Raw genomic sequence first — 22010 nt, 5'->3', positions numbered from 1 at the left:
AGTATAAATAGTTATTTACATGGTAAATTAAGCTATACTTCCTGTAGGCTGTATTTCTGCGGGAAGGGGGGAGAGGGGGGGGGGTCACATGCAACCCATCTATTTATGTTGATCCATACAGTCTAACTTCGTTTCACCACAGACAATTGAGACGAGCATAACAACTGATGCGGTTGTCACATGAAACACAGCTCATTGCATTTCTGATTGCACAACAAGCACGTGTGTGAGAGAGAGAGAGAGAAAGAAAAAGAGAGAGAGAGAGAGAGTTGTAAACTAATACTGACCATCATTAAGAGTGCAGATCTGTTATAAACAAGCAGGACTCTGCCCTTCACTGCCCTTCAAACTGTAGGATTTAAAGGCTTGGCACTAATCCCTTTTGATATATTTCCTATAATCACACAAAATGACAAATTCACAAATCACAACACTCACGCTGATGATACGCCCTTTTACTGAGACAAAACAAATACAAAAAGCTGTTAAATAAACTGAAGATGTGTGGCGTTGACACATTACTAAAAATAAAAAGTCAATCTTTCAAATATGATTCCCAAAATGTTTTTTTTTGTTTGTTTGGATCTTGTTGACACAAATGCATCAGACCCACACATCAATTTATATCAACAAAAATGTCACTCAGCCTCTTTTCTAACCCACTAAAACTCAGAATGTCCAAATAAGTTTTTACATCATTAAGCACCACAAACCACCGTCTGTCCCTGACAAATGATGCTGTTTTCAACCCAGTTTTAAACAGAACCTACTTTGTTGAACTATCACGGTTTTATGACCTGTGTGTGCTAAAGTAGTGACGCTATTATGATTCAACAGATTATATGACTCAAATGATTAATGACTTAATTTATTCTTGTTTTCTTTTTATTTCAGGGTCAAATTCTCATTAAATGTACCAACTGAACATTAATGTTCATCAATCAATGGTAAATTTTCCATGTAAACATGAAGCTGGTATGTTAAGGTCAGTATTTACAATAAAGTCCGTCTCAGTGTGACAGAGGTGAAATCAGTCACTTCGACACCAACATGATCTTCAGACAGCGGCTTGACTTTGTCTCTTGACTGTCTTGTACTGAAACAACAGGGCTCAGCGTCTCCAGCTGACCATCCTTCATTTCTGATCAGTCATGATCAGATCAGAGTCAATGTGTTCGTAAAATAACCAAATATCATCTTCTTCCTCTGCAGTGCTAACTGTTCCACCATGACAGCAGCCCCAGCCCCGGGTCACAGATGGTCCCCTGAAACAATAACACAAGGGGTCAGATGGTTGTGGAGCTACTTTTGTTTTAGCAGTTTAACACAGTTTAATAGTTTTTATTTGAGCAGATCTCCTGGTGATGTAAAAGTGTATCAGTCATGAAGTGTGTTCTTACGATCAGAGTGTACGGTGCTTCTTTCTTCTCGCCGCTGACCTCTGCTGGCGGCGCTGTCGACTGTCCCGGTTGTGCTGGTGTGCTTGGTGCTGCAGCGGCAGGGCCGGTCGGTGACGTATCCACAAAGACTTCATCTGTCACCCGAAAACGGATCTCCTCTCCTTGGTCCATGTAGAGGTCATGAGCCCCCTCGTCCGTCTCGTACTCCCAAAGCCAAACTTGCTCTGCTTCATCACTGAGGCTGCAGCTAAGGACAACTCAACAGCTCAGGAGCTGCAGATACTTAAACTACGGTCACAATCAATTCTAGATCAGTACAATTCAAATAATGTGTAATGCACAAATATGTGGAAAAACTGTTTTTGAAATGAAATCACATCACTTCACTTCCTCTGCAGGAATATTTGAGGTGAGGATACAATTTTGCGGGTTGTTGAAGTGACTCTGGTGGAATGAGAATGTCATCAAAGAAGCCCATCGTCACTGTGAGACAGAAACGGTCAAACGGTTACAGAGTGCAGTCAGTGTTCACCACAGAGCCTCTATGTCGTATATTGCGGGTGAAAGCAGGGACGACATGTGAGCCTTTAGGCCGGCTGCAGGTTGGTTAATAATTTTGAGCACAATTCAAACTTTGTGATGGAGTTCAACTTGTTGTTTGTTTGTTTTTTACATACACCAGCTCTCTTTATCAATCAAACATTCAACGTTACATTATATTTAAAAACATTTAAGATACGGAGCCAGACCTTTTCAGCAAAAAGTCACATGTGTGCTTAAAAAAACTGAGGAAAAATATGAACACACAATAGGAGAAACTAACATATCTGCAAATACTGCATGCACCAAATATTTCTGATTTTTCTGTTTTTCCTCAGAGTAATTGATTACATTTTCTCTGCTGCAAGGGAATATTTTCCTCCATGATGAACCAAGTGTGACTCAGCTAATACTAGAGCTCCTGGGTTTGCTGCTTGGAGTCCACAGTAAATGTAACCAGTAATGAACGGGAAGTGGAGGACAGTTACATGAGACTTTCATATTGTCGATGTGACCTCTCTGCTACAGACACAGTGTGTAACATGAAAAGACGACATCTTAGTGCTTATGTATCAAATAACTGCAAACACCTCAGATCCTAATGGGACTCTTCTTTGGTTATTTATTTAATGCGTTTAACTGGAAAGGTTAAGGTTAAGGTCAAGGTTAGGCAGACAGCACTACTGCATGAATACAATAAAGCAAAAATAAATAAATAAGGCAAATACAGTAACAATGTTGTCTGCTGCAGCCGACTAATTACAATGATCAAGATCAGATAATCCAATTACGTTAAGTCACAACAAATTATCAAATTTCCTTTAATCTGTTCCCTATAGAGCTGAAGATATTAGTCAATTAACTGATTAGTCAATTCATGGAAAATGAATGCAGAACTATTTTGATAAACGATTATTCATTAAGTAATTTTTCAAGCAGAAATGTCATCATTGGCTGATTCAAGCCTCTCCCATGTGAGGATTTCCTGCTTTTCACTGTTTTATATTATCGCAAATTAAATATCTTGTGTCAGTCAGACAAAACAAGACATCTGAAGACGTCACTTGGAGTGCTGGCAAATAAGATGGGCCATTTTCTGACATTTAAAGGACCGGTGTGTAGAATTTAGTGACATCTAGCAGAACAGACTTGGCAGACATGGAATATAATATTCATAAGTATATTTTAATTAGTTTATAATCACCTGAAAATAAGAATCGTTGTGTTTTTGGTACCTTAAAATGAGCCCTTTATATCTACATAGGGAGCGGGTCCTCTTCCACAGAGCCCGCCATGTTGCACCGCCATGTTTCTACAGTAGCCCAGAACAGACAAACCAAACACTGGCTCTAGAGAGAGCCTTTTGCATTTTTTTGCAAGTTTCACGGCCACCATAGGTTCTCCTATACACTTGGAAGGGGAGGGTGAGCAAAGGGGTATTCATTTGTAACCTCACAGCTAGATGCCACTAAATCTTGCACATTGGTCCTTTAATAGACCAAACAACTAGTAGATTATTTGAGAATATTGTCAGCATAATTGATTATGAAAATGTGTTTTATTTTTATTTTTAGGGTATTGATAATGAATGTGCAAATACATTTCTAGAGATTTAATCAAACATTGAAATGAAAATGACAAAGGCAGACATTACCGTGAACTCCCTCCTGACTGCAGTACTTGATCTTGCCGACCAGGATCTCATCGAGGAAAGGATGGAAAACAACATACCTGAAATGAACTGACAGAAAAACCAAAGGAACGAATCAGTGGGTAAGAGTCAGAAGACAGTCCGTCAACCCTCGCTGTGACTGTAACCTGAGATCTGCGTACTTGCAGCAGCAATACAGAGTTTCTTTTTGTTGCCTGAGCCCAACCTGTAGCATTCTGCAGACCTGTGAATGTGTCTCTATATCACTGTGTCCTTCTGACTCTCACACAATTTCTCCAGAATCACCATCACCATCCCACTCTGATCTGTATGTCAGAGTGTTCCTATCAGGATGTTAACTGTTAATAATGTTTAATTTCTGCTTTGGGGTGACACTAATCCTAACACCAACTATTTTTCCTTCAAGACTGACATAAAAAACACATGACAAGGGGAAGGTGCATAAGGAGAATTATTGTGCTTAATAGAGCACAAACAAAGCACACTAAACAAAGGGGAAGGGCTCAGTTATGACTGAGTTGCTATTTTTTGACAATGTTTATGTAATCATAAGACGGAATAAAAATACAGTACAGTGTGTGTGTGTGTGTGGGGGGGGGGGGGGGTGTTACTTCACAGTTACTGTATGTTTTAACATCATCATCATACCTTTAGTGTGTGAGGCTCCGTCTCCTGGGAAAATATAGGAATCCTCCAGTTTAGTGATGTCATACAAGCAGATGCAGAGGCCAACATTGTAGACCACCTGAGGAGCAAATGTAGTTGTGCTGAAAGTTCAGTTTTGCACTGTTGTGTTGGCTCACTGGTAACTGAAGTGTCTCACTCACACACTCACACACACTCACACACACCTTGTTGGCCAGCTTCTTGTTGAGCTCCTCCGCTATGGCGTCGTTGAGTTGTCTCTGGAAGTTCCACGGAGGGATCCTGACCGTGTCGACCATCTCCACCAATACAAACATGATGCAGATTGTGAGTAGGTACACACACACGCACCACACACAAACACGCTCTCACACAGAGCAGCGGTGCTCCAACACTCGGCCTGAGCTGTCAGCTGCCGCTTATTTTTCAGGACAACATTTCTTGTTTTACTTCTTAAAAATAAACATCAACACGTGCTCTAAATCTAGCTAAAGACAACACGTAGTAATACAATAATCTGCAGCACTGTCAAACACATCCATGATGTTTCCACGTGATTATTTACGATAGCGACGTTTTTACGACATGTCGCAAAACTTAAAGGCACAGTGTTTTTTTCTTTGCATTACTGTAACGTGCTATTTGCTTTTTACAACTTTGACATTTTCCTTAAGGAATTTGAACGTTATTTTAAAAAAATTCAATCCTAAAAGCTATATCTGCATAACACCACAAATCAACAATCCCTCCTGGTTGTTTATTCTCTCTGTCTACATTACTGTTTAAATATTTGTCATAGACTATTTACCCATTTACTATTTACTATTTTATTTACTTTTTTTTGTATCTTTCAGTATATTCTATGCATTTTTTTAACTCAATAAAGTTGCTAAAAACATTTTTAAACTCTCTGTATTTACATCAGAAGTGTGATAGTCATGAAGTCCATTCATGTATTTCACTTTAAAGCTAAAATTAAAATCATTTTGGGAATTTCAAGTATTTTTAGCAGTTTTATTTTCTTCACATATTTAATTAGGGTGCCACACTGTTAAGTTTGACAGTAAAATGATAAGGGCAGGGTTTTGAGCTAGTACATTCAGATTTGTGGATGTGAAATTTGTCCAGAATGATCAGCTACTGAATAATGTAGGAAATACTAACTTCCACTCCACTGACTACAACCTGAAGCATCATATCAAATATATAAATCTGCACTTTAGTATTCATTTTCCTGGTGATTAACTCATATCTACAGTGAAAAAACAAATTAGAGTGTTTCATTATCTGAATTACATAAAGTGCAGTGCACATACATATACATTAAACACATGTATATAGTTCTATGGCCACTGTGCTTTTATGTTATCTGTGCACGGTGCACTTCAGTTGTAAGAAAACATCTTATGAGTTATTTTTAGTCCTCTTCATTAATCATTAATCCACCCTGAAACCAACTTACTGTGCACGTCAGAGCACTTTGTTCTAAATATGAGAAAGATAAAGATTTCCTAAAAAAGAAAAAGAAACAACTTAAAACTTAACATTGATTAAAATCTACAATCATACTCAAACTCTATAAATACATACAATGATATTACCTGGTAACATGCTGTACGTGGTTAGTGTAAGTCAAGTCGCTACTGTGTATTGTCTTGTATTGGTATCGTAAGGTTAGTTACAGTGAATCTATATACGCACATTTTACACGTATATATATGTGTGTGTTGACAGAAGTACATATTGTACAGGTATGATAATATTTCAAAGTTGGCGTTATAGTTTTGAAAGTGCAAGAGGATATTATTCAATAAACACGTGAACATCAATGAATATGTGTCAACAGACTTGATGGCAGCTTATTAACTTTGAACTGAAACTCTCAGCTACCTGTACATGTAACACTACAATACTGACAATCACATGATCTTATTATTGATTTCATTACACAATGAGAAACACAACAACAGCCACTTCAGAATTTTATCTTTATTAATTAACCATTTATAATGTAAAGATGTCAAGATCTTGCAAGCTATAAAACTGCAAGCATTTTAAATCATCTACTTTTATAAAATCAAGTTGAATTTGAACACAGGAGTGTGAGGGGAATCATCACTACGAAATAACATCTGTTCATATTTCATTTTCATCTGAACAAATGAAGCATGTTGAAGAATTGATTTCAAACACATCAGAGGAAGCCTGACCAAACGAAGCACACCTGAGTACAAAATGACACAATGGGCATGCTAGCACACAATGCCTTCATGAATAACATCATTTGATTTGTCACTTTACAGTGGTACTTTTAAAACTCAAAGACCTGAACCAGTGAACAACAAATCCTTATCTTACATCACAGTAGAAGCAAAATGCATCACAAGCGGCAATTTAAAATGTGCTGAAAGAGGTAATTAAAATCAATCAGTATTTTGAAGATGGTTCACAATACACATGAAATCTGATCCATTCTGTGGGGAAAAAAAAACACCCTGTACATATTCAGACGATTATGGACATGGTGATATTTTTCGTAATTCACATAAAAACGGGCAACACACAGCAACGTCTCATGAACAACCACAACTTCTGTTCATCATCAACATCCATATATTTTCATTAGGCATCTTTGGCAGTTATTCTGACAAACTGACGTGGAGTGTTTAACCACGTAGGTGATGAGTGTAACGGGGACATGAAACCGTTTTTGTGATGATTCTCAAAGTGTTTCGCAGTTGAGTGTATGAACAGCAAACCCTATAAGGAGTCGTTGATATCCAAAAAGTCTTTAAAACAAGGGCTCCTGCTGTTTCAAATCATCTCTGTCCCTTAAAACTATTTGAACACAGAACTAAAAATTAAGAAAACTAAACAAAACCTTCATGAGTCACCTTTCTAAAAATAACAAGTCCCTTTTCTCACTGTCAAGACCCAAAATCCATGTGTCAACTGGTTTGTGAAACCATTAGATTAATGGAGATTCACTTTAATAATGATGACAGAATGGGGACAATACATTAAATTTTGTTTCAAGAGTTAACAGCTCTCGTTTAGATGGGCAGCATACAGCATGTCTCTTGTTCTCTCTCTTTATTTATTTATATATATATATATATTTATGATTTATTAGTTATGTACACACCCCTATACAAAGTGCAGCTATATATCACATCATTTACGCACAAGACCAAACTCAGTGACTTTTGAGTACATAGGGATTTACCTCAGCAACTGTAATTATCAATCAAAAGCGCTGTTACTTCTGCAACAGAAGAAGGAAGAGATTTATAGACCTTCTGCATGATGATGAGAGCTAAACACCAGCAGTACTCCAACATAAAACAAAGCAGCAATGACCTCAAACATCCCTAAGCCCACAAAAATATATAACCGCGCTGTTTCAGTGACGCACGCTATGTGTACATCATGGCATTACCCAATCTAATAAAAGAATGATCTTGAATCTAAATCTTTCTACTGTCGCAAAATTCATGTCTCGATAATGAGTAGTACAAGTTGTATGTCAGTCCTATAGAGTCACACACAACGAAGATGTACGCTGAAGAGTAAAACGTTTGCGGAGGATAAATGATGCAAAGCACACCTAAAACCTACTTCCCTAATTCTACAAAGTGCTAGAGTCCAGGCGTCTGGACACTAGATTGTGCGTTACTTTGTGTAAGAAGACAGGAGGCCTTCTCATGCTATGGAGGACCAAACCTCAACCTGGAAAAACATTCAGTTCAAAGACAAACACACCCTGTCATCTCCCATTACAGCTACATGAGGCAATTTCACACACTGGCAGCTCCAGATGAAAGTGAGGGGCAGCTGTAAAACACTGAGACACTATGTTAACATGACGTCTGAGCTGGACGAGGTTTTATTCTTTATTCTAAACAATCTACTATAGAGGTGTAGTGGAGTGTTTATTACGCTGTTTTTCAGGTGTCCATAAACTACATCAGAATGTCATTTGGGCAAACAGGGTTAATCTACAGTGCAATACTCTTCTCTTTATTTGCTAAAGAGAAGAGTGCAGCTTTACTGTCTAGTAACACTAACCTGATTACAGCCTATTTTAGCAAACATATTAGGTTGTGGTTTGGACCGCATGAGCCAGACTGAAAGCTAGGCAGGATGAGCAAAGAGGGACAGACAGCTGCAAACACAGACCGGTGTTAACCTGATAAAAATAATCATGCATCACATACACACACACACACATACACACACACACAAACACAAACACAAGACAAAGTACAAATAGACAGAAAAAACCGACAAGGCTAGCGCTAACTCACTAGCGTTACGTGCTCTGGTTTGTTGTCCTAATCAGAGAAAGAGAGACCACCACACGGGAAAGTTTTCACACAATGGAGGGTTACATGATGCGAAAGGGAGCAGCAGGGAGTGAGATTCACGTGCTGACTGAAATGTACCGGAGTGAACTACAGTCATAATGGAAAAGTGCAACAAAAGTGGCGTGACAAGACCTCAGAGTGAGTGAGAACAGAGTGGGCTGCAGTTGTACAATGACTGCAGGGGCCGAGGGACTTTCACTGATGCTGCTTACAGTAAATAAGTGAGCCTGGTTGTTTGTTTACAGTGTGGTTCCAATCAACAGTGACCGAGAAAACATTAGTTCAAGTCAATAATCACATCAGAAAGCAGCGACACCCCTCAGCCCTCTACAGTAGGAGCTAGTAGAGATCATCACCGTTTGGCATATTATAGCTACAGATAACCTGGAAAAGATGTACTGTTCAGGTCTGGAGATAATGAAGGAAACATTACATTCAAGTAAGTCAGCTTATTGAGCTGTTTGGATGGAGATAACATTACAGAGGAGGTATAATGGAGATTTTTCTGGTCTTGGGCTGGATTTTACTGTTCACACTTCACTGCTTTACAGTTTTTTTTTTTTCTTGTATATCTTTATCTAGATCTAACTTTACTGATTCAGGGTCTGAATCAGGTTTGTATACTGTTAGGTACAGTCATTAAAGATGGTATACCGTGTGGTTGATTATAAATAATACCATTATGTTGATGCAACCTGTTTTGTTAGAGGTGAGCTTAGAGTGATTTTTGGTGAAACTGAACAACTTCCTTTTTATAGATATACAGTGGTGATACCGATCTGTCATAAATATATCAAAAATTTTACAACTCCCTTCGATGGACAGAGATGAGCGTTTGTGTATGAAACCGACTACGGGGTTACACTCGATGAACAAAAACGCTTGACAAATCAGATTTTAAAACAGAGGAGTGCTGCCAGTATGAGCGACGCTGCCTAAAACAGAGACACATTGCTACGCTTCTCACACAGACATGGCTGCGGTTATGTGCGTTTGTGTAATTCTGTCTTTCAACCGGGAAGTGCTTTCACAGTAATCCTGTCTGTGCGTGTTTACGTGCCTCCGTGTTTGTGTGTGTGCGCTTTTCATCTGTACAGCGACCTTGTGTGTGTGTGTTTGTGTGCGTGCGTGTGTGTGTGTTCTTTCTTTAACTGAGCATGACTACAGCTGTCCCTAAACCAAATCTGGTTACAATCTACCGTTAACGCCGTCTCTTCCTCTTTGCGAAGCCCCGCTCTAGGCCCACATTTCTCCCCTTCTTAACCCACGCCAAGGCCCCCTCGATGGCCCCCTACGGGCCCCGCCTCCCTTCTCTCCACCAATTACTGAAGCTCCTTCATCCTGTTGAGGGCGGAGCCGGCCTTGAACCACTCGATCTGTGTCTCATTGAAGGTGTGGTTTAGAGAGATGGAAGTCTGGCTGCCATCTCCGTGCTTGATCACTGCTGTCAGGGGCTGGAGGAGGCGAACATAGATAACGTTAAGAGAAGCCGGGCTGGCTTTTGGATCAATGTTTCATTAGTGCAGAATACTGCTCACCTTGCCGGGGACAAAGGATTTCAGCCCAGTGATTGAAATTTTGTCATCTGGGAGAATTTTGTCGTAGTCACTGGGGTCGGCAAAAGTCAGAGGCAGCAGGCCCTGTTTCTTCAGGTTAGTCTCTGTACGGAGGACAAAAGAATAATAAGAGATACTGACTCATTCGTAACCTCCATCTGGTAACCAGAGAAGGACTCTCTTTTGCTTTTACATTTACACAAAATCCATGGTTAGAAATCTTTATTGTGTGTGTTTCTGAAGGTTCTGAGGAAATACTTTCACACAAATGAAAGAAACATTCCTTTGATCAGATAAGCTTTCATCTATCCTTTCACCTAAAGCCAGCCCTTCAACACTCTCCTATATGCAACAAAACTGCCACTAATGGACTGTATTTATAACTTGGAGACTCTCTTAGACAACTGCTGGAGACATTCCCATTCTGGCAGACTGTAAACATGCCAGACTAAATAATCATCAGTTTGCTCTGTACACCAATCACATCTATTAAGATCTTACTTCCCCGTTGCCTCAACCTTTCCCAGAGAAAATAAATTAATGGTTTGAGTGTAAGCATAATAAAACTGCACATGACTCCAGTGATGCCAGCATACCTTTAAAATGCAAGAGACAGTTTGATGTTTGTTTTTTTTTTCTCTCTGTGGCCTGAAACATACCGTGGATTCTGGCAAAGCTCTTGACGATGATGGCGCGTCCTCCCAGGTGCCTTGGCTCCAGGGCGGCATGCTCCCTGCTGGATCCTTCTCCATAGTTCTCATCTCCAACCACCACCCAGTTCACTCCACTGGCCTGGATTACACAGTTGAAAAAAGATCAAAGAAAAATGTTAATTTCTGTCAGGGCGAGGACAGAGTACATGAATAAAGTGTTGCTGGGAAAATATGCAACGCAAATAAGAATTTTGGTTGGTGATTTTTAACGCTAGCATACATCATGCTATAGAATCTATAAATGTCTTCAATATATCATCCAGACAGTGTAAAACATACAATCAACAGACACTGTCCTGTTACTCACCTTGTATTGGCGGGCCACATCGGGCACACCTCCGTACTCCCCAGTCAACTGGTTCTTGACCTTGTTCACAGCATCGTTCTCAATGTTAACGGCACCAATCAGCAGATTGTTGGAGATGTTGTCAAGGTGACCACGGAATTTCAGCCAGGGCCCGGCAGCACTGATGTGGTCAGTGGTGCACTTTCCCTTCACCTACAGCAGCAGACGGAAACAGAGGAGGAGCAGCAGGAGATACAGAGGATAAGGGAAAGAAGAATTTGATTAATAGCAGTTTAACACCCTTTATATCATTCAGTGGAATTTCCGTCACCTTTGTACAAAAGCTTTTGAAACTCAACCTAGTGATGACAACCCTGGCCTAACAATAGACTGGCTGTGATTGGTATCATTCTCCTCCTCTCACCTTGATGAGGACCCTCATGTCTTCCAGGTCTTTTCCGTGCCATTTGTCGAAGGGCTCCAGCAGCTGCAGACGGTTGCTGGATGGGCTCACGTTCACCTGAACAACATTGAATCAGGATGAGATATAAAAGTTCTTTAAAGTATATTTCCAAAGGACAGACGGCTTCCAGTTCAAATTGAATTTTATTTGAACACCAAAAAGAAACTCTTCTGTCTGAACAAGCCTTGATCATGCTGTCACTTTACACTTGCTTGCTCATTCATGTACATGCTCAAACTCTTTTTGGGTTATGACAGAAGATGTTAACCTAACTAAAAGTCTTTTACATCAGTGTTGTCCCTCTTTCTGGGCTGTTGAGAGTAGATTCTGTATCTTAACAGTGAAATCACCTTAACTGAGCCGCCCTCAGCAGGAGGATGCTGGTAGGTGTCCTGGCCCGGGTCGAAGTCTTTGGAGGGGAGCTCATCACCAGTGGGGGGCTCCAGCTTGAACTTCTCTCCATTAGGAGCAGTCAGGTAGTCCGTCTCGGGGTTGAAGTTGAGGGTTCCGGCAATGGCCAAGGCAGTGACAATCTACATTAAATGACATAACAGGCATTTACCAAACAGTAAAATATATTATATATTTAGATCAGTTTAGATCAACAAAGTCACCAAGGAATACACAAACAAGGGTTTTATTGTAAAGTACTGATACACATCCACTATGCTGTGTGTATGAGCTACTGTAAGTCTTGATGCCCATATAATTATGGTAATCATGAATTGCTGTGCTTGTATTTTGCTCGACAATTAACCTGCAGGACTTCTTACCTCAGGAGAGGTGACAAAAGCATGAGTAGCGGGGTTAGCATCATTCCTGGCAGTGAAGTTCCTGTTGAAGGAAGTGACGATGGTATTCTTCTCTCCTTTTTTCACGTCCTTCCTGAAGAGAGTCAAAACATAACGCATGTTAGCTTGATGCATTTCATTTTACTTGCAACACTCAGAGGAACTTTACATTTGATACTCTGAGACCCTCACTTAAAAAAAAGCCCGGGGGTCATTAAAATCATCCTCTTTGAAGCATAAATATGCTCAGCAAATTTCATAGCAGTCCGCTAATGAGACTGTGAGATATATTGTATTTAAATTTGTCATTTGGCCTGCAATTGTGCCTGAGGAAATCCTGTCAAGTACCCAAAAGGAGAAGAGATATGGTGAGCATTTCACACCAATCTGCTCTTTACACTACTATTTTTTGTGAGAAATTTGAGCCAGTAGTAGTGCTAGAGGAAAGGTCATCATTCACAGTGCATTTCATGGAAATCCAGTCATTAGCTATCATAATTGCTCTTCATGAACCAGTGTCGGTCAAGAAGAAATACTGATCTGACTGCAGTGCCAGACAAAAGGTCAAAACTTTGTGACAATGGCAAGATATGTTCTGGACAGAACAGGTCCAGACTGACTCTGCTGCTAGTGGGGCAAAATAAACCTTTACAAATGAAGTGCATACCTGTCCCACTGTCCAATGCAGGGTCCACAAGCATTGGCGAGTACAATTCCACCAACATCACTCAGGATCTTGGCCTGAAAGAGGGACAACATGAATTTGAAGAAACTGTTTCCTGCATCTTTCACACAATATATATACTGTAAATAAAAAAAAACAGACTAGGACAAACTACCCGAATACTATGGGTCACTCCCTAAATTTAACTTTGTTATGTGAGATTTGGACTCACATATCCGTCCCTCTCGATGGTGGCACGGATCTGTTCAGAACCAGGGGTGACTGTGAACTGGGCCTTGCACTTCAGACCTTTATCCAGAGCCTGCTTGGCCAGAGAGGCCGCTCTGCCCATGTCCTCGTAGCTCGAGTTGGTGCAGCTGCCAATCAGACCTGCGAGAGACAAGTTAAATGTTTGTAAGAGGAGAACTGAGAACAAGGGAGTATACGGTTACAGTGGCAGAACGGAAGCATCTATTTTTAATAACACACCTTGCATACGAAATGGAAGGAAAATTGTTGAAGAGGAAAAGACACAAAAGACAAGCAGGTCTGTAATGGCACATCTTGATCATCGTTACTACACTCCAGTCATTCTGTCAATGACTGGAATTACATCGCATTCAGTGCTCATTCTGGTAAGTCACTCGCTACATGACACAGCTGTAATGTGACCGGATCATATCTGGTCAATAACACAGCTGGTAGGAACAAAGAAAGAAATATCAAATTTCACTAGACAAAGCATTACATATTAAAAATTGTAAGGTTATACACAAATACTGACCAACTTTAACCTCCAGGGGCCAGCCGCTCTTCTGAGCAATAGCCCCGATCTCAGACACAGGGTGGGCCAGGTCCGGGGTGAAAGGTCCGTTGATGTGGGGCTTCAGCTGTTAGAAGAAAAAAGAAACAAGGCATCATGAAGGACGGTCATAATGTGGTGCATATTTGGATATGCTATAAATATTGTTTTCTGAATTTGAAAACATATTATTACATTAAGAAGCCTAATTCACCATCATAACCATACAAAACAAGACAAGACAAACGTATGTGAGTGAAGGAGAATGAGCAATCTTAAGAAAACAAAAATGATTACATACAGATGATTAGTATGAAGTACATGCTGTATAGAATTAGTATGTAGTATGGATTTGGGACAATAATAATGTCTGATATTAAATGACAGGAATCCAAAGTGTTTTAACTCACCTCACTCAGGTTAATCTCAATGGTCTGGTCGTATTCACAGCCTTTATCTGGGACCAAGTCATCCTTGAACTGATCAGCCAAAGAGGCGATCTCTATAGAAGGAGAGAAGGAGACAAAGATAGAGTTGAAACACAGTGAGTAAACTTAAGAGACTATACACACAGAAACTAACAGCAAGAGACTGACCCCCACGGCCAGTTTTCTCCAGGTACGTCTTCATGCGATGGTTGTATGGGAAAATGGACGTGGTTGCTCCAATCTCAGCACCCATGTTACAGATGGTGGCCATTCCTGAAAAAATTAAAGGTGTCATTGTAACCTTGAATCATGATGCACCAGGTTAAAGAAATGTAATCTCTAATCAAGTAAAATATGGTGGATGAAGCAGTTGTTGTTCTTCCTTTCTTAGATTTTCATATCTGGACATAGAGAACGCTTTTTAGCATCGTTACATATCTTTCAATGTATCTGATCCTTACCAGTGCAGGAGATGGAATCAACTCCAGGCCCGTGATACTCCACAATGGCCCCAGTGCCGCCCTTTACAGTCAGGATGCCAGCCACCTTCAGGATGACGTCCTTCGGAGAGGTCCAGCCAGACAGGGTGCCTGTCAGCCTCACTCCAATCACCTGAAGGACAAACACATACAGGCTTTAACAAACGGAAAGAGATAAGAGACATTTGTGGAGATCAGTGGTTGAAAACGGGGTAGAAATTATGAAAGTCAATGAGATTAAAATACATTTACAAAATGATGCCAAGAACTCACTTTGGGACACTTGAGCTCCCAAGGGATTCCAGCCATCACATCCACAGCATCAGCTCCACCAACTCCGATACAGATGCTACCCAGGCCACCACCATTGGGTGTGTGGGAGTCTGTACCAATCAGCATCACTCCAGGATAGGCATAGTTCTCCAGGATGATCTATTCAAGTAGAGCAACATTCACAGTCAGTAACACATTTTCCTCTTGGGAGTTCAAGATTCTGTGGACTGCTGAGATACTGTGAGGTGTAGAAAAGTTTAAAAAAGCCATTTATAGCATCATTATGTTTCAGTGTACTATACCTGATGGATGATCCCAGAGCCTGGTTTCCAGAAGCCAACTCCATATTTGGCTCCAGCAGTTGAAAGGAAGTTGTAAACTTCCTCGTTCACTTCCTGCGTTAAGAGTAATTAGGGAGGAAGGAGGGAGGAGTTAAGGTAGTTGAAGTCATTTACATACATGAATATCCTTCATGTAACTATAAAATAATACACATGGCTGCAGCACGTAATCCTTAATCTCGCTATTCAACCTGACCCCTCGACAGAAAGAGAAATGACTGGTATGTGTTCAACCAGACAATTTGATCAAATGGTCAGATTTTGCACCACACTGAGTATCTGCTGTGTTCACAGAACAGTTTAAGGCGGCTGCTTCTGTAACCACATGAATCCCTTCTGACTGAGAATCACATCCTGCCCAAATGATGTTAAAATGTTCGTAGACTTGCCAGAATCTGCCTTGACCTTGACAGAAAATTTAAAATGAACTTATTTTATAATCAACCATGAAAACTTAGTTCAAGACGATATGCAATTCTGTCATTTCAAAATATACTGCAATATATAGTATTAAGGTTATCTAGTGTATAAACACTAGCTGAAAGAGATTTGCTCTTGATGCAGTCGCTGCCAAACTCTCATAATACACTGAGACAAAAGCCAGAATTGTGTGTGTGTGTGTGTGTGTGTATGTGTGGCTGTAAGAGCCTGAACCAGCTCCAGTCACCTTAACCTGAAATCACCATTACATGCAACAAATAGTTTTGTTATTTCCAAATCAGTCAACTAAAAGCAGTCTCTTACTATTTGTTTTGTAGTATTAAGCACGTCAGACCATCAAGACTCTCTGTCACTTGAGGAAGTATCTGACCTGATTACACTGAAAAAGAAGGGAGGCATAAAAACACGCATCTGATTGGGTGAAAAAAAGTAACAGAAGAGATTTTTTTTTCTTCCAGCGTCTGCAATTTGTGATCAATTACCGCAAGTTGACATCTTACTTGCATTAGTCCTTCTTATAATCTGTATTGATGAACACTGCACTACACTGAAATACTTACTGTTAGCAAGCGATCTAATATAAGCCTTCATTTCTTCCCTCTTACCCATCATTTCCTCCTTATTTCCTCCAGTATCAATGACCTGAATGACCTCATTAACCTCTCTCTGACTACATCCATCTTCCTGTCCTCACCTTAGCCCTCTGCAGGTCCTGAGCCCCTCCAATCTGGGCCTCAATCAGGTGATCACAGTGGATGGTGGAGGGCACAGCCACCTTGGGCAGACCACTGCTGATGAACTGAAGCATTGCCATCTGAGCTGTAGCATCCTGCATAGCCACACGGTCTGGACGCAGGCGCAGATAGGTGCGGCCGCGGTCGATCTCCTGCCCGACTGGATCATCCAGGTGACCGTACACAATCTTCTCGGACAGAGTGAGAGGCCTGTTGAGCCTGGTGGAGGGGATTGGTGGGAAGATGTGGTAAAAATGGTGTTGTGTTGGACACTGAGTGTTTATAGAGTCAGATATAAAAAATGTTCCCCTTGATACAAAAATTAAATAAATATTTCAGTTTAACATCAATTTGACCTTGTGAGATCCTAGTCTCATGCTTCCCTGCTTTCATCAGTTTGGCCTAATAAATCTAATTTCTAATATCTACACAAATATTTTTTCCAACTATGTAATTATGGCTTATTGTGATAGAAAACATTTGGGGGATAATATTTCATCTCATATAACATCATACAACAACCAGAGAAAAGGCTTTTCCTATTCCTGGATTACAGCCGTCGGTCAGCTCAGTAAGAGGGCACCAGGTCATCCAAAGTTAGCTCTGTGGGCCCTGCTGACTCCGACACTTCAACACTGTAAATGTCACAAGATTTACTGTGTAGCTGTAATAAAGAGCAGCCAGTTCTCATGAGCCAAACTGTGTTCAACAGGGACTCTGTGTGTAAGTGCGTCTCTGAAAAGGGCAACAGCTGACCTCTTGCGTACAATGTTGATGTTCTCGTGCATCTTCCCATAGTTAATGCTGGAGCCAGGCTCAAAGCGGCTCATGGCCACTTTGGCCTTGGCGCTGAAGGCTGCGGTGACATGAATGCGCCTTGCCCCGGTTCCAAGGGCCAGCTAGACCAGGGGAAACAAAAGACAATTTAGAGAACTAAAACCATAAAAAAAGCTTTATTGTACAGTTTAGGACCAGCACATTGCATTATGAGTTATATAATAACTAGGTACAGGAGAGGAGGGAGGCAAATAATTGTGCAAGAATGGGATCACTGGTGAGGATAGTTAAAATATAATCTTGCACTGGACAATGGCACCAGTAAAAAAAATATGGCCCACAGAAAGACAGAAGAAGAATTGTGGTCCCAAAAGGCTAATTTAGTCAGGTTGGTTTGACATAGACACTGACAATATATCAGAGAGAAAATATCACACTAGCAATGTCCCTTCCAACTCTGCAAGATCAGTACTAGAGCCTCCATTTTGGCAACCATTTTCAGCTTTTTTTCCCCTGTGAGAACTGGATTTGAAAATGTCAGGATTTTGTTCATGTTTGTAATGAAAACATGCCGTTGAACTACTGTACAAACCTATCTGCTAAAATAATTTCAGACTGATGCTAATCTCCCTGTAGACACTAACAGAAACCATCATTTTTCATCAGCTTTAATGTAATGATGGTGTGTAATGTGCAGCTTAATTATGTAGTAAAATACATTATATATCGCATCAATATTCTGGCAGAAACTCAATATTAGTCTAAATATTAGATGTTTAATCAGGACACTGCCATAAGTTTTTGATTGTTGTATTATTTTGCCACTGTCTGCAAAGCCATACATTTGAGCATTATAGGACTGGATTTAAACCTGTCATGTTAATAAGTGATCCTATGGGATACATGAGGGACATCTTTAAACCAGCTTTGTTCACTTGCTTCATTTCTCTCCTGCAGTGTTGATGTTCAGTGGAAAGTCACTGTGCTCGGAGAAAACTGGGTGAAAGTTTATTCAGCTCATGTTGCAGGGGTTAGCCTCACCCGCTGGACTGTGCCTGATTGTCTGATACACAGACTGCATTCAACAATCTCCTACATTGTTAACTATATATGAGCACTAGAGGTACACACATACTGTCTGTAAAATCGGTGTTGGGACCAATACAACACCTTTACGCCTGTACTTATCACTGCAAATCCATTTGTTCGATCCAGATACTATGAAAGATGCAATTAATGACATTTTTAATGACATGCACTTCGTAAAAAAATGTTACAATGCCATGTTAAGCATAACCCGCTGTGATAAAATGATTGTCAGGAAATCACAGGTAATGTGATTACCCCGTGTAAACATGTCTAAGCAAAGAAAACCAGCAGAGAGCTCCAAAAAAGACCAGTGTAAACAAACCAGCAGCAGTGGAAAATTTTCTTGTAGGTTGTGTTTTCATAGCTCCAGAAGATGTTGATTTTTCTCAGGCAGCATTGATCAGTGATCAAACAGCCTAAACAGTTAGACAGTAGATCTTTTTCAGCAACTTCATCTGCAGAAACAGGAGTTTTAAGTATGTTCATTGCCTTTGCAACATAAAGATTAGGTTTGTTTTGGTTTACGCCTGCATGAAGAGAATCTCATTTAATCTCCACCCAGTGATACAAACAGTACTCAGGTGTGTGTGAACGAGGACACAGTAACACACTGGCAAACTACTGGGCAGCATGTTCAGTGTTTGGACCAGGAACAGGTAACAGATGCAGGTAGTCGATGAAGAACCTGCCCGAGAGCATAGTTTGTATATAATGTCAACGCAATGCAATGAATGCTATCTAATTCATACTGAGCCAAATAATATAACTCAACATTTATGTAAAAGGTGAGACAAAGTATAGGCTAAATTGAATCAAGCTGAGACTTTGGCCTTTACTACATTGCTTGCTTGGTAACTGCTTCTCTTCAGATGGAAAAACACTGAGACATTATCTCATAAAGGTTAACTAGAGGAGGAAATGGCACATCTCATACTCTGACAACTCAAGCACACTCCTCGAGACTTAACCATAAAATTATATTGTATCTGGCAAACATTTTTAACACATTTCAAATCTCCATTAGCATATGTAATATTCAATAAAACTGGTATATTCTTCAACCTGTAATTTTCTATTAATATCAGATTATCTTTATTTATAGCAAAGCATGTGGGGTAAATGTTGATGTGAAAATACTTGTTTGTTGATTTCTATTCTTAAATTTCAATAAAAATATTTTGATAATAGTTTGATGAAGCACCAACAAAATCAACAAAAAACCTCCCCCAGCAGACAACAAATCAAAACACACTTAAATCACAGTTTTCTGCTGCCTTGTGCTCAGTAGAAACACTGAGTGATGGAAAGTAGGTCTGTTATGTGAGGGAATTAATGCTGCATTATCACTGGCAGCCAATGCGACGCACTTGTTTAGAGACTTTTGTAAACTGTTGTTTACTTAATGCTTTGAGCTATTTAAATGAACAAATACAACCCAAACATCAACATAAACACGCTGCTTTAAATAGATCTCAGCAGTCGTTGTGTACGCGTTAAGATAACTCCGTAACCTTGCGATCACCTTGCAAACATTAGGAAACTCAGGGCCGTTTACAGCCACAATTCAGCTGATGTTGACCGAAACTAACACAATATCAACCATAATATGGCTTAATATGTGTTCATGTCGGGTCAGACACGGTTTATAACGGTTACATGCGTCACTGTTAGGAGTCAAATGGGGACACGGTGACCTGACCGGCGGCGGCTCGATGCTCACTCTTTCTCTACGGTCGACCGTGAGCGACGGCGACTGAACCACACCACACAACATCTCTGTTGTCACACACGTCCTCGACAGCAACATAGTTTAAACAGCTCTGTAAAAGTTATATAACGTTTTCTTACCCGCAGCCTAGTGACAGTCAAACAGTAAGACGCCATTTTGTTCACTGACAAAGATGAGTGTCGCACCGCTGTGACGTCAACGGGTTTATAGGAGCCCGTTATTTAACATTTTATTGTTTTATTGAAAGGGAAGTGCTCTAACAAACATATTAGGACCACACTCTCCTATCATCTAGATGTTTTTGGTCTTCTTTATTTAATGATACACAATGAGAGAAAGCACTGGAACATTTGTGATAAATACTAGTTCAATAACAAGTTTAAGGAAGTGTATTTTAAGATATTGCATATAATTTATCCTGTAAAACTTGTGTTAGAAAGATTCAGACTGGATATTGATCATAAGTGTGATTTTGGTGGACTAGAAAAAGACAGTATTTCCCATCTATTTTTCACTGTGTATATACAAGAATGTTCTGGACTGGTGTAACCAACTTCCTAAAAAAGAAACTTCACACGAATGTTGAAATAGATGTTTGATGTAATGCTTTATTTTAGTCAAGATCAGATTGAAAACAACATGCTGCATATCACACAACTGTTTATTATTTTCCATATTTTCATATTCATAAGAAAATTGTCAGGAATCAAGCTTTATTAATGTATGTAACACAAACTCTCGCACTGTAAAATGCAAAATGTAATCTTTGTTTGTTTTGTTTTCGTTTTCTATTGTCTATGAACCTCTGCATATGAACATGTGTACAATAAAGAAAGTGAGGGAAAAAATTACATTTTATTGTTTTGTTTTGTTGGGGGTTTCTTTTTTGTTTGTTTTGTTTTTACACTTTTTACACTTTACATTTTGTATGGTAAAATAAAATCTAATTAAATAAATGTGTTGTTGTTATTATTGTTGTTGTTGTTTTTGTTGTTGTTGGTAAAGCTGCAAGTCTAAAAAAAACATTTATGTGTCACATGTTGTAGATTTGTTTGTAACCTAATGATAAGACCATGCAGTGATATAAAGTGTAAAATCAAATACATAATACCACTCAGTTTGTTTTGTAATTATTTGTGATCATTTTTAAACTCTCTATTGACATTTTTGAAAATTAAGTTTCTATGTGACATCTGTATGCCAGTTTCCAGTTGCCTACATCCTGATAACACATAACAACATATATTTCACATAAATCTCATCCTTTTCTTACCCACAAGCTATATACATAATGAATATGTGTTTTTTATTGCAACATTTGCATCTTTATGTAAAGAATTAAATAGAGTAGCTGAAGGACATTAACATTAACAGATGTAAAAACAACTCTTTTTTTTACAGGTTTACTTTGTACTCAGTTCACCTGAGGGGTCATTTTCAACTCTTGCTTATTTTGAAGATATTCTCTACCTGAAATATATTGCATAATGCTCAAAAATACCCTGTTTTAGAAAAATATTTAGCAAATATATTTCAAATGAGTCCAAACTCTGGTGTCAATAATTCACAATAATATGCCAGCGATGAATGCTGCTTCTGAAGCAAGACTCTTCACATGAAAAGGAATAGTTAAGTTTTGGTAAAATTTTACACATGTGTGAGATTAATGGTCAAATAGTCAAGTGAGTAAAAATGCTCATGTGGGACAAACATTTGATCTTGTTTATATTCTAAAATAAGATATAGAATAAAAAATATATAATAACAATACACACAAATTTTTATTTCTTTTTGTATGATCATCCCAAATATCAAATTTA

General features: G+C 39.4%; 2 protein-coding genes across 2 annotated transcripts; both read right to left on the bottom strand.

The window, feature by feature from the left end:
* Window positions 1–440: 440 nt before the first annotated feature.
* Window positions 441–4835, bottom strand: polr3h (polymerase (RNA) III (DNA directed) polypeptide H). The gene is made up of 6 exons (XM_067570446.1): window positions 4464–4835; window positions 4261–4357; window positions 3595–3681; window positions 1820–1883; window positions 1401–1635; window positions 441–1265 (listed from the first exon to the last, which is right to left on the bottom strand). Exons 1-6 carry the CDS (start codon window positions 4572–4574, stop codon window positions 1215–1217), a joined length of 645 nt encoding a protein of 214 aa, XP_067426547.1. The 5' UTR covers window positions 4575–4835; the 3' UTR covers window positions 441–1214.
* A 1396-nt stretch (window positions 4836–6231) lies between these two features.
* LOC137168453 (aconitate hydratase, mitochondrial-like) lies at window positions 6232–20403 on the bottom strand. The gene is made up of 18 exons (XM_067571044.1): window positions 20310–20403; window positions 17352–17494; window positions 16556–16814; window positions 15382–15474; window positions 15080–15238; window positions 14789–14939; window positions 14496–14600; window positions 14310–14401; window positions 13882–13987; window positions 13330–13487; window positions 13101–13174; window positions 12416–12527; window positions 11993–12175; window positions 11604–11699; window positions 11201–11392; window positions 10840–10972; window positions 10163–10284; window positions 6232–10078 (listed from the first exon to the last, which is right to left on the bottom strand). The coding sequence occupies exons 1-18, from the start codon at window positions 20343–20345 to the stop codon at window positions 9947–9949; spliced, it is 2346 nt and encodes a 781-aa protein (XP_067427145.1). The 5' UTR covers window positions 20346–20403; the 3' UTR covers window positions 6232–9946.
* Window positions 20404–22010: the final 1607 nt, after the last annotated feature.

Source organism: Thunnus thynnus, chromosome 17, assembly GCF_963924715.1.
Source record: "Thunnus thynnus chromosome 17, fThuThy2.1, whole genome shotgun sequence".
NCBI classification, from domain to species: domain Eukaryota; kingdom Metazoa; phylum Chordata; class Actinopteri; order Scombriformes; family Scombridae; genus Thunnus; species Thunnus thynnus.
This window is presented reverse-complemented; position numbering and strand designations above follow the sequence as displayed.